The sequence below is a fragment of the Schistocerca gregaria genome, chromosome 4 (genome assembly GCF_023897955.1).
Source record: "Schistocerca gregaria isolate iqSchGreg1 chromosome 4, iqSchGreg1.2, whole genome shotgun sequence".
NCBI lineage: Eukaryota > Metazoa > Arthropoda > Insecta > Orthoptera > Acrididae > Schistocerca > Schistocerca gregaria.
This window is the reverse complement of record NC_064923.1, coordinates 176,371,723-176,384,389: the sequence shown is the minus strand read 5'-3', so window position 1 is coordinate 176,384,389 and position 12,667 is coordinate 176,371,723. Positions and strand designations below refer to the sequence as shown.

Genomic DNA, 12,667 nt, shown 5'->3' with positions numbered 1-12,667 from the left:
TGTGGTGCATGCCTGCAAATTTTGCACAAAATGCTTCTTGGTATACAGGACATAAAGGCTTGTAATGGCAGAGCACTGCGTTGCCTCTTTTTGTGCCCTCAGCCACTGGACCTGTGGATGTTCTTACCACAAACAAATGGAGCAGGGTAAACAGTGCTGACACCACAATTCTGTCGAATTGGAGGCAGTTGGGATGACTTAAAAATGCCACACCGTGATATTGATTGAAGTGTTGCACTGTACCTAGTACTTCTGAGGAGGACTGAGCAAAGCCAAGACAGACCTCTGCTCGCACGTGGGCCACACACTTGGGCTGCGTCAAGTTTGGCACAATGTGGCTGGCCCTTGTCTGCACATTATATTGCCATCATATGTTAGTTCCCTCTTTGTTGTATCCTATGAAGAGTGAATTGTGTATTTCACCTTTCTACACCATGATTATTTCTTCATTGTTGTCAAGCATACTCCATTAATTAAGCCTGTGACATTGTTATTGCAACCTATACATTTAATTAGAACTGTAAATGTTATTTGTTTTCTTTTTTACATACAGTTTTTCCTTGTTTCAATCTGTTCATATTTAGTCCGTAAAAGAGCTGCTAAATCTGGAAACAATGAAAATATGTCTGCATGGAATGTCCATATTTGTTCAGAAAATAATTTCCCCACGGCTGCTGGCCTTGCATCATCTGCTGCAGGTTATGCATGTTTAGGTGAGTAATATTTATTTAAGATTTATTTGTTTGGAATTATGAGGGATGGTCATTAAATAAACTGTGATCTGCTGCTGGAAAATGCTTTTACTGCCAGATAAATTCATCAGAAAATGAATTGTGTGTTTGAAAGAACAATCTATGATGTTAAATAGTGCACAAGTGAGTCACTACCTAGTAGTATTCATAATAATAATAATAATAATAATAATAATAATCTTTGTTTGTGCATAATAACTTTACACCCTTGGAAATTATAATTTTTAGTACATTTACATCAACAAAATTATTCTATAAATGTAATGAATATATACAACTAGTACCGTGTTCGAGACTATTATACTAATATTTACCACCACTAATACTGTAGTGATAAACGGCAGCCTAGCTGCCTGACAGAAGCTGTGGAAAAAATGCTGCTCCTTATTGAAATATGGCTCAACTGGTCACTAGTTTAATATTTAGACATTTTACAACTAAATACAACACTGTTCACACTGATGTGTGCTTGTACTATCTCTCTCAATACTCTGAAATGGAAAGATAGAGTTTTCATACCACTGTATGAAACTTGGGCAGATTTCTAGTGACTGTTAACAAAGGATGCTTTTGTGTCTGTTGACTTTAGAAAAAAGGGCTGGAGATGTAAATGGCAATCCAAGGAAAGAAATTTCCATGGAGGAATGATTTCTGTAGCTGCACTTTAATTGGAATTACACATGATACTTTACTTTTAATATCTTAGTTTACTAGGCCTCAATGAAGTATTTCATTACATCAGCTTCTAGTGTGATGTGGTTGAGATAACCCAATAGCCTTATAGTGGAATTAAGACAGAAATTTCTTTTAGAGATGCTCTGTATGCTGACACAGTTCCACATATCACAACTCAAAGCTTACTTTAGCTGGTAATGTTTCACCATTGACAGATACAGTACTGAATAGGGAGTCTAACTGATAGTTTTTGCGGATATCCAAACTACCTTACAGTTATTGCAGTTTTTTTCAGATTGATATCATTATAACATTAATGTTAATGAAGGCCCCTTGATAAGGAAAATTCAATGACAAGTGAGATTTTGTATTTTTATTTGTTACGCTTACAATTCTGTATGTATTTTCCATTTGAAATGTAAGTTATTTAGATATAAAAATATACATAAATTAAAGTCAGTTTCTTAATGCCAGTCAATCAGCCATATAATTATATTTCAGATTTTCATGTTTTTGTAAGAAGAGGGATTTTTAAAATTCTCGTATTTATCAAAATCTCTGGTGTTTCCTTGATAACTTCTTATTTGTATTTGTATTTGTATTTCTTTATTGGTCTTGTAAATCATGATTTTGTAGATTGTTTGCACAAATGGTGTAAGACAAGTAAGGTTTGATATGGTAAATACAAATTGTACATATTATGATTTTGAAAAATAATTCAGTACTTGTTGCACATTGGTAACATGTTTATAAAAACAAATAAGCTCACTGAAAGAATAGTGTGGTTAAGAAAATTTGATTAGTTTACACTAATTTTTATGGTGTTCCAGAAGTGGTCGAGCAAGTGCTCTTTTAGCTTCACTTTAAACTAGTGTAAATGTAGTATCTGTTTCATATAGGATGGCACATGGTTATACAGAATAATGCCAGTACGATACACTCCTGTACAAATGTTTTTTCTTACTTTATTAGTGTGTAGGCTGTGCTTTTGTCTTGTACCATAAGAATGGAAATAACAATTGCACTTGAAGATTTTTTCCTTCAATGTGCTTCCTTTTATGAAGATTAGTGCTTTGTAGATATACAAACAAGGAAGGGGCAGTAAACTAAGACTATTAAGTATTGGGAGTCTCTGTATTTAGGGTGTTCTATTATTCTGACAAAATTTTTCTGTAGTATAAATGTTTATTGTTAATTATGAAGTTCTCCCTAAAGATAATACCATAATGGTGAATCAATATTGCCATACTACATTGTGACCTCTGATGCACAGCTTGTATTTTGTGAGAGGATTTTTACAGCATCTGTGAGTGTATTTAACTTTTTGTTTACATTATTCAGGTGTGTCTCCCATTTCAGGTTTTCCTAAATATGTACACTTAAAAATTTTGTCTCACTCACCAGTGTTAAAATCAAACTTTGGAAAATCCAGGATGGAATGTAACAATGCGAGAGAAGGAAAGTTGCTACTCACCACATAGCGGAGATGTTGAGCCGCAATAAGCACAATAAAAAGATGCACACAATCATAGCTTTCAGCCATTAAGGCCTTTCTCAGCAGTGGACACACGTACGCACTCACACAAGTGCAACTTGCACACACATCTGCAGTCTCAGAGAGCTGAAACTACACTGTGAGCAGCAGCACCAGTGCATGATGGGAGTGGCGACTGGGTGGGGGCAAGGAGGAAGCTGGGGTGGAGAGGGGGAGGGATAGTATGGTGGGAGTGGCGGACAGTGAAGTGTTGCAGTTTAGACGGAAGGTAGTAGAGAAGGTGCGGACGGGGGAGGGGGTAAGTAGCAAAAAGGAGAGAAATAAAAATAAAAGAAATTAAAAGCCTGGGTGTGGTGGTGAAATGTCGGCTGTGTAGTGCTGGAATGGGAACAGGGAGGGGGCTGGATGGGTGAGGACAGTGACTAACGATGGTACAATGTAAAAGAAAGATGATGTAGCAGTCACAGTAGTGGATTCTGACTGTCTCTTGAAGAGACTGGATTGTCTTGCAGTAGCATGAGATAAACTGCTTTCTCAGTCAATCACCACACAATGAAGCAGCTACAGTTTGATTTGATTTGATTTGATTTATTGAGCACCTGTTTTATCATGTACAATGATATGGGATTTGTCATATGTTACATCCAGAAAAATATAAATAACAACATATTATGTAAAAAAATATCAGTGAACAATCTGAATTAAATATATGGGCAAAAACAATTATAGCTTACATGATATGAATTTGTAACAATATAGGACACAAATAATTTACATATATTCTGTGTATAATGGACAGCAACAAGAAACCCTGATTATAACACTCTATGTTGACAAATTAATTAATTTTTGTGTGTACATAAAAGAGTCTACCCCACGACACAAGTTTGTATATGAGTGACTTATAAGATAGGTGAAGGCATGCTATCTTTCTGAAAAATTCATGTATTCACTAACACTGTAAAAGCTATTACTAATTAACATTCTTTTGAGTTCACTTTTAAAACTGCTTAGCTTCTGAATCTTTTTAATTTTTAAGGGAAGAGCACTATAGAGAATTTTCGGGTGGTATGTTGCACTCTTGTTGTACTGGGCTTTCTTATGCACTTCTCTGTGAAAGACATTACTCTGTCTTGTTGTATAGTCATGGAACTCATTGTTTAAAGAAGAAGACTGGGGGTGACACTTCAGAAAGCATATACTTTCATAGATGTAAGTGGATGGAAGAGTCATGATTTTATATTCCTTGAAAAATTCCCTACATGGATCTCTAGGTGCAGCTCCTTTTATGATCCTTATCGCTCATTTTTTAATAATGAAAGAGCACTTTGCCTGACTTGAATTGCCCCAAAACATGACATCATATCGTGAAAGACTATGCATAAATGCATAATATGTACACAGTACTGTTTGATCACTGTAGCAATTTTTGAGCATTCTAAATACAAAGCGATATTTACTTAATTTTTTATTGAGCACATCTATGTACTTGTCCCACTTTAGATGCTCATCTAACCAAATTCCTAAGAATTTTGTATTTGGCATTTGTACTATATTCTGTTGGCCTAGCTTCACAGTTATATTGAGCTTCACATTATTTGAAACATGTCTGTAATTCATCCATAATGTTTTTTTCTCATTCACAAATAAACTGTTGTCCCTGAACCATTTACTTGCTTCAACTGTTGTTGTTTCAATTTTCCTGTTAAGGTCAGTCTGATTCTGAGCTTTAATAAAAGAGACTTGTATCATCAGCAAAAAATACACAATCAGCTTGTGTCAAATAGTTTGGCAAGTCATTTATAAAGATCAAGAACAACAGGGGTCCCAACACTGAACCTTGAGGCACCCCATAACTAACTTCCTTATAACCAGAAAAGTATGACTTTCCATCATAAACTTTTTCTACTTTCTGGCATCTGTCAGATAAGTATGACTTAAACCATGCATGAGCAGTACCACGGACTCCATAGCAACTAAGTTTTTCGAGCAGTAGTTTATGATCAATAATGTCAAAGGCCTTTGATAAATCTAAAAAGACCCCACAATTTACTTCATTATTATCAATGGAATTTAGGAGAAGTTTTAGAAAGTTGTATATAGCTGTTTCAGTTGATCTATTCTTTCGAAAGCCATTTTGTTCATTGACCAATATTCCACTTATTTTTAGGAAAGTAGAGAGTCTTCCATACATTACTCTTTCTATGATTTTTGAAAAACAAGATAACACTGATAAAGGCCTGTAGTTTTTAAATCATAACGATCCCCATTTTTGTATACTGGTTTTATAATTGATTGTTTCAGCTTTCTAGGGAAAGTGGCAGTACTGAAAGATGCATTAATTATATCTACAAGAAGAGGAGTAATATATCTGCTGTGTTTAATGATTTTGTCTGGAATGCCATTGGTGACACAGGATAATTTTTTTTTTGTTTGCTGATGGCATTTTCTACCTCATGTACTGTTACAGGATACAAAAACATAGTGCTGACAATTCTAGCTGACATCAAAACATTCCACTGATACAAGGCTACAACTCAGCAGTCATGGTGGCCTTACAGTAAAAGAAACTGGAGCTGCAGGCTAATAGTATCAAAAGAATATTTGTTGCTTGTTTGGCCTGAACAGATTCGGGCCTTAAGGCCCTCTTTTGAATCTGATAACAACACAACACACAGCCAAAATATTCACAACAACAACAACAACAATAATAGTAATAATAATATAGATTAGTTTGGCACATTTGAAACTGTGTTTAATATTATCAGAAGTGCAAGGGGTAAGGAAAGAGGAGAAGATTGAAATGACAGTGACAGTGACAGTGACAGTGGCTGTTCGGAAAGAACAAAATTTAAATAGAGGACTCTGTACACAAGGGGGAGAAAAAAGTTGTGTGAGAGGGCCAGTTGATCAGAGTGAGCTGCAGACAAGTGTATGAAAGACATAGCTATTATGATAGGAGGTGAACCATTAGCTGGTCTTTTGAAGTTTGAAAGGAATTTAATCTCTCAGATTTTTTGAGTAATATTGTCCGAAAGTTGGTGTCCTGATACAGAAAATGATTTAGGGAACATGGCAGTGTTATGTGATGGTACAGAGGGGATTTTACTTCATTGTGAATAAGTATGTCTGCTGTGCTGTTCGCAGATAGTAGCATAAGAATTAAAGGTAAATGAGAGGGAGTGCATTGATTGAGAAGATAATAGAGCAAACACCAAGTTTGATACTCTTTTTGCTCCTCATCATCATGCAGCTTTGATCATTGTTCATAGGCAGGAGTAATATGGTCATAACAATGTATGTTACAAATGTATCATACAAGTTCCAGCTGGCATGAGCTAATATAGCCATCAAGACAACAGCCACAGTTGAGATTGTAGCCATACCTGGATATGATAACAGATCACAGTACCCAGTGACATCTGTAGCCGTAGCTGGATATGATAACAGACCACAGTACCCAGTGACATTTGGATGTCATACATGTTGGTTGATAAAGGCGCTCGGTGTTCAGCTGCAGTCAAATATACACTCCTGGAAATTGAAATAAGAACACCGTGAATTCATTGTCCCAGGAAGGGGAAACTTTATTGACACATTCCTGGGGTCAGATACATCACATGATCACACTGACAGAACCACAGGCTCATAGACACAGGCAACAGACCATGCACAATGTCGGCACTAGTACCGTGTATATCCACCTTTCGCAGCAATGCAGGCTGCTATTCTCCCATGGAGACGATCGTAGAGATGCTGGATGTAGTCCTGTGGAACGGCTTGCCATGCCATTTCCACCTGGCGCCTCAGTTGGACCAGCGTTTGTGCTGGACGTGCAGACCGCGTGAGACGACACTTCATCCAGTCCCAAACATGCTCAATGGGGGACAGATCCGGAGATCTTGCTGGCCAGGGCAGTTAACTTACACCTTCTAGAGCATGTTGGGTGGCATGGGATACATGCGGACGTGCATTGTCCTGTTGGAACAGCAAGTTCCCTTGCTGGTCTAGGAATGGTAGAACGATGGGTTCGATAACGGTTTGGATGTACCAGTGTGGGAGATCGCTTCCCACACCATCGTGCCGGGTGTTGGCCCTGTGTGCCTCGGTCGTATGCAGTCCTGATTGTGGTGCTCACCTGCACGGCGCCAAACACGCATACGACCATCATTGGCACCGAGGCAGAAACGACTCTCATCGCTGAAGACGACACGTCTCCATTCGTCCCTCCATTCACGCCTGTCATGACACCACTGGAGGCGGGCTGCACGATGTTGGGGCATGAGCGGAAGACGGCCTAACGGTGTGCGAGACCGTAGCCCAGCTTCATGGAGACAGTTGCGAATGGTCCTCGCCGATACCCCAGGAACAACAGTGTCCCTAATTTGGTGGGAAGTGGCGGTGCAGTCCCCTACGGCACTGCGTAGGATCCTACGGTCTTGGCGTGCATCCGTGCGTGGCTGCAGTCCGGTCCCAGGTCGACGGGCACGTGCCCCTTTCGCCGACCACTGGCGACAACATCGATGTGCTGTGGAGACCTCACGCCCCACGTGTTGAGCAATTCGGCGGCATGTCCACCCGGCCTCCCGCATGCCCACTATACGCCCTCGCTCAAAGTCCGTCAACTGCACATACGGTTCACGTCCACGCTGTCGCGGCATGCTACCAGTGTTAAAGACTGCAATGGAGCTCCGTATGCCACGGCAAACTGGCTGACACTGACGGCGGCGGTGCACAAATGCTGCGCATCTAGCGCCATTCGACGGCCAACACCGCAGTTCCTGGTGTGTCCGCTGTGCCGTGCATGTGATCATTGCTTGTACAGCACTCTCGCAGTGTCCGGAGCAAGTATGGTGGGTCTGACACACCGGTGTCAATGTGTTCTTTTTTCCATTTCCAGTAGTGTAAGTACACATACCACTGTCCCTCACAGAAAATACATTGGCCAGGAAGAGATTATTGTGGAATAATGAAATGGCCTTGTGAGGCTGTGTTCTCGCTTACTGTATACACCTGACTTCCTCCTGAGTTTAGGTTGTTGACTATCAATGTACAAGGTGTACAACTTTGCTTCTGCTTTTGTCGATAGGTGGCGACAACGGTAAGTAGAAGTTGAAAGAAACAGTTGCAGATGCCAGGCAGTTAGCTTGGACATCAGTCAACATAACCTCATTCAAACATTAGTCAATTTGTGTCTGCGTCATAAAGTTGTTCTTGATTGAAAATGTCAGTTTACAAGCCTAATTCTTGCTATTTGCGGGAGGTGTTACTGTTTTGTTTCAGTATAAAGAAAACAGTGGCTGAGTCTCATTGAATGCTCTCAAGTACATATGGTAAGGATGCTGTTAGTGAAAGAATGTGTCGTGAGTGGTTTCAATGCTTCAGGAACGGTGATTTTAATGTCGTAGTGGTGGAAGAGAGAATGTTTTCAAAGATGCAGAATAGAAGACATTGCTGAGTGAAGACTTGTGTCAAACTCAAGAAGAATTGGCACGATTAGTGAGAATGACCTCCCCCCATGAACCATGGACCTTGCCGTTGGCGGGGAGGCTTGTGTGCCTCAGCGATACAGATAGTCGTACCGTAGGTGCTACCACAACGGAGGGGTATCTGTTGAGAGGCCAGACAAACGTGTGGTTCCTGAAGAGGGGCAGCAGCCTTTTCAGTAGTTGCAGGGGCAACAGTCTGGATGATTCACTGATCTGGCCAAATAACACTAACCAAAGCAGCCTTGCTGTGCTGCTACTGCGAACGGCTGAAAGCAAGGGGAAATTACGGCCGTAATTTTTCCCGAGGGCATGCAGCTTTACTGTATGATTAAATGATGATGGTGTCCTCTTGGGTAAAATATTCCGGAGGTAAAATAGTCCCCCATTTGTATCTCCGGGCGGGGACTACTCAAGAGGATGTCGTTATCAGGAGAAAGAAAATTGGCGTTCTACGGATCGGAGCGTGGATTGTCAGATCCCTTAATCGGGCAGGTAGGTTAGAAAATTTAAAAATGGAAATGGATAGGTTAAAGTTAGATATAGTGGGAATTAGTGAAGTTCGGTGGCAGGAAGAACAAGACTTCTTGTCAGGTGACTACAGGGTTATAAACACAAAATCAAATAGGGGTAATGCAGGAGTAGGTTTAATAATGAATAGGAAAATAGGAATGTGGGTAAGCTACTACAAACAGCATAGTGAACACATTATTGTGGCCAAGATAGATACGAAGCCCACGCCTACGTCAGTAGTACAAGTTTATATGCTAACTAGCTCTGCAGATGATGAAGAAATTGAAGAAATGTATGATCAAATAAAAGAAATTATTCAGATAGTGAAGGGAGATGAAAATTTAATAGTCACGGGTGACTGGAATTCGGTATTAGGAAAAGGGAGAGAAGTAAACATAGTAGGTGAATATGGACTGGGGCAAAGAAATGAAACCTGCCTGGTAGAATTTTGCACAGAGCACAACTTAATCATAGGTAACACTTGGTTCAAGAATCATAAAAGAAGGCTGTATACATGGAAGAAGCCTGGAGATACTAAAAGGTATCAGATAGATTAAATAATGGTAAGACATAGATTTAGGAACCAGGTTTTAAATTGTAAGACATTTCCAGGGGCAGATATGGACTCTGACCACAATCTATTGGTTATGACCTGTAGATTAAAACTAAAGAAACTGCAAATAGGTAGGAATTTAAGGAGATGGGACATGGATAAACTAAAAGAACCAGAGGTTGTACAGAGCTTCAGGGAGAGCATAAGGGAGCAATTGACAGGAATGATGGAAAGAAATACAGTAGAAGAAGAATGGGTAGCTTTGAGGGATGAATTAGTGAAGGCAGCAGAGGATCTAGTAGGTAAAAAGACGAGGGCTGCTAGAAATCCTTAGGTAACAGAAGAAATATTGAATTTAATTGATGAAAGGAGAAAATATAAAAATGCAGTAAATGAAGCAGGCAAAAAGGAATACAGACGTCTCAAAAATGAGATCGACAGGAAGTGCAAAATGGCTAAGCAGGGATGGCTAGAGGACAAATGTAAGGATGTGGAGGCTTATCTCACTAGGGGTAATATAGATACTGCCTACAGGAAAATTAAAGAGACCTTTGGAGATAAGAGAACCACTTGTATGAACATCAAGAGCACATATGGAAACCCAGTTCTAAGCAAAGAAGGGAAAGCAGAAAGGTGGAAGGAGTATATAGAGGGTCTATACAATGGCAATGTACTTGAGGACAATATTATGGAAATAGAAGAGGATGTAGATGAAGATGAAATGGGAGATACAATACTGCGTGTAGAGTTTGACAGAGCACTGAAAGACCCGAGTCGAAACAAGGGCCCCGGAGTAGACAACATTCCATTGGAACTACTGACGGCCTTGGAAGAGCCAGTCCTGAAAAACTCTACCATCTGGTGAGCAAGATTAATGAGACAGGCAAAATACCCACAGACTTCAAGAAGAATATAATCATTCCAATCCCAAAGAAAGCAGGTGTTGACAAATGTGAAAATTACTGAACTATCAGTTTAATAAGTCACAGCTGCAAAATACTAACGCGAATTCTTTACGGACGAATATAAAAACTAGTGGAAGCCGACCTCGGGGGAGATCAGTTTGGTTTCCGCAGAAATGTTGGAACACGTGAGGCAATACTGACCCTACGACTTATCTTAGAAGCTAGATTAAGGAAGGGCAAACCTACATTTCTAGCATTTGTAGACTTAGAGAAAGCTTTTGACAATGTTGACTGGAATACTCTCTTTCAAATTCTGTAGGGTGGCAGGGGTAAAATACAGGGAGTGAAAGGCTATTTACAGTTTGTATAGAAACCAGATAGCAGTTATAAGAGTCAAGGAACATGAAAGGGAAGCAGTGGTTGGGAAGGGAGTAAGACAGGGTTGTAGTCTCTCCCCGATGTTATTCAATCTGTATATTGAGCAAGCAGTAAAGGAAACAAAAGAAAAATTTGGAGTAGGTATTAAAATCCATGGAGAAGAAATAAAAACTTTGAGGCTCGCCGATGACATCGTAATTCTGTCAGAGACAGCAAAGGACTTGGAAGAGCAGTTGAATGGCATGGATAGTGTCTTGAAAAGAGGATATAAGATGAACATCAACAAAAGCAAAACGAGGATAATGGAATGTAGTCGAATTAAGTCGGGTGATGCTGAGGGAATTAGATTAGGAAATGAGATACTTAAAGTAGTAAAGCAGTTTAGCTATTTGGGGAGTAAAATAATGGTTGAAGTAGAGAGGATATAAAATGTAGACTGGCAATGGCAAGGAAAGCGTTTCTGAAGAAGAGAAATTTGTTAACATAGAGTATAGATTTAAGTGTCAGGAAGTCATTTCTGAAAGTATTTGTATGGAGTGTAGCCATGTATGGAAGTGAAACACGGACGATAAATAGTTTGGACAAGAAGAGAATAGAAGCTTTGGAAATGTGGTGCTACAGAAGAATGCTGAAGATTAGATGGGTAGATCACATAACTAATGAGGAAGTATTGAATAGGATTGTGGAGCTGAACACAACTTGACCAGAAGAAGGGATCAGTTGGTAGGACATGTTCTGAGGCATCAAGGAATCACCAATTTAGTATTGGAGGGCAGTGTAGAGGGTAAAAATCGTAGAGGGAGACCAAGAGATGACTACACTAAGCAGATTCAGAAGGATGTGGGTCAGCTGAAATTCTTTGGTGGTGACTATTTTCAGGGGCTTGCTAAAGACTTTTAAATAAGATTCTTTTGGCTGAACACAATTGGCATTGAAAATACGGCCCAAATACTTGAAAGGAAAAGACAAACTGTCTGGATGATCCAGAATGAAAGCTTAAGGTGGTGCTTCGATCATATTTATGTTGTGTTGTTAACCTTACATATTTTTAGGCAGTCTGTCATATGGAGATGGGAGACCTAAATTGGAATTGCTGGGAAATATGGAATTTGTACACTTAACTTAATGCTGTTTTTCCAACAGCTTTGCTCACAGCACCAACAAAGTAATATTCTTTTCAGCCCTCATTTTTCAATTTCATTAGAACTGTGTTAACCTCTTCATTGTTGTACTTTCTGTTGACACAGTTACTTTTTGTTGAGTGTATATGCTGCTCTTAAGTCTTGATAACAAATATCTCAATCATTGGATGAAATAACACTTAACCTATTCAAAACTTACATACAATCTCCTTTGTTTGTAGTGTTCCAATTGGGGAAAAATACAAAAAACAGAGGAGGCTGTCAGATAAGTAGTTATTTGTTGAGGAATATTTTAGCTATTTAGTAGAGGGAAATGACATAATATTTCAACATTTGATTTTGTACCATATTTTTTTTTATTAAGAATGTGGTATTTGAGATTTTTACATGAGAGGTCAGAATTTTATATGAGTGCTGTTTTTCAGTGTATGCATTATCCAGAATTTATGAGATTGATGGTGACATATCAGCCATAGCACGTCAAGGCTCAGGTAGTGCCTGCCGCAGTGTGCTGGGAGGTTTTGTTCAGTGGAACAAAGGAGACCAAGATGATGGTTCAGATTCACTGGCAACTCAGCTAGCTCCAGCTAATCACTGGCCAGAAATGAGAATTCTAATTCTTGTGGTAAGTCTACACAAACATGATTTTCTTTGAGAAAGTAGTTTGGATTGTTGGCTTGTGGTAAGTCTACACAAATATGATTTTCTTTGAGAAAGTAATGTCGCTTGGTGGCTCAGTGGTAAAGTTCCACACTACAAATGCAAAGG

The 12,667-nt window shown here is 39.4% G+C and overlaps 1 protein-coding gene across 5 annotated transcripts in view; it reads left to right on the top strand.

Annotated features, from left to right (window-relative positions):
- The window catches only part of LOC126267281 (diphosphomevalonate decarboxylase), a 94,565-nt gene that overhangs the window by 66,714 nt on the left and 15,184 nt on the right, over nt 1-12,667 (top strand). For all 5 annotated transcript variants that reach the window (XM_049972352.1, XM_049972350.1, XM_049972354.1 and 2 more), the window contains 2 exons: nt 585-713; nt 12,325-12,524. In XM_049972352.1, coding sequence (XP_049828309.1) covers nt 585-713; nt 12,325-12,524 — 329 coding nt within the window. The remainder of the gene's footprint in view (nt 1-584; nt 714-12,324; nt 12,525-12,667) is intronic.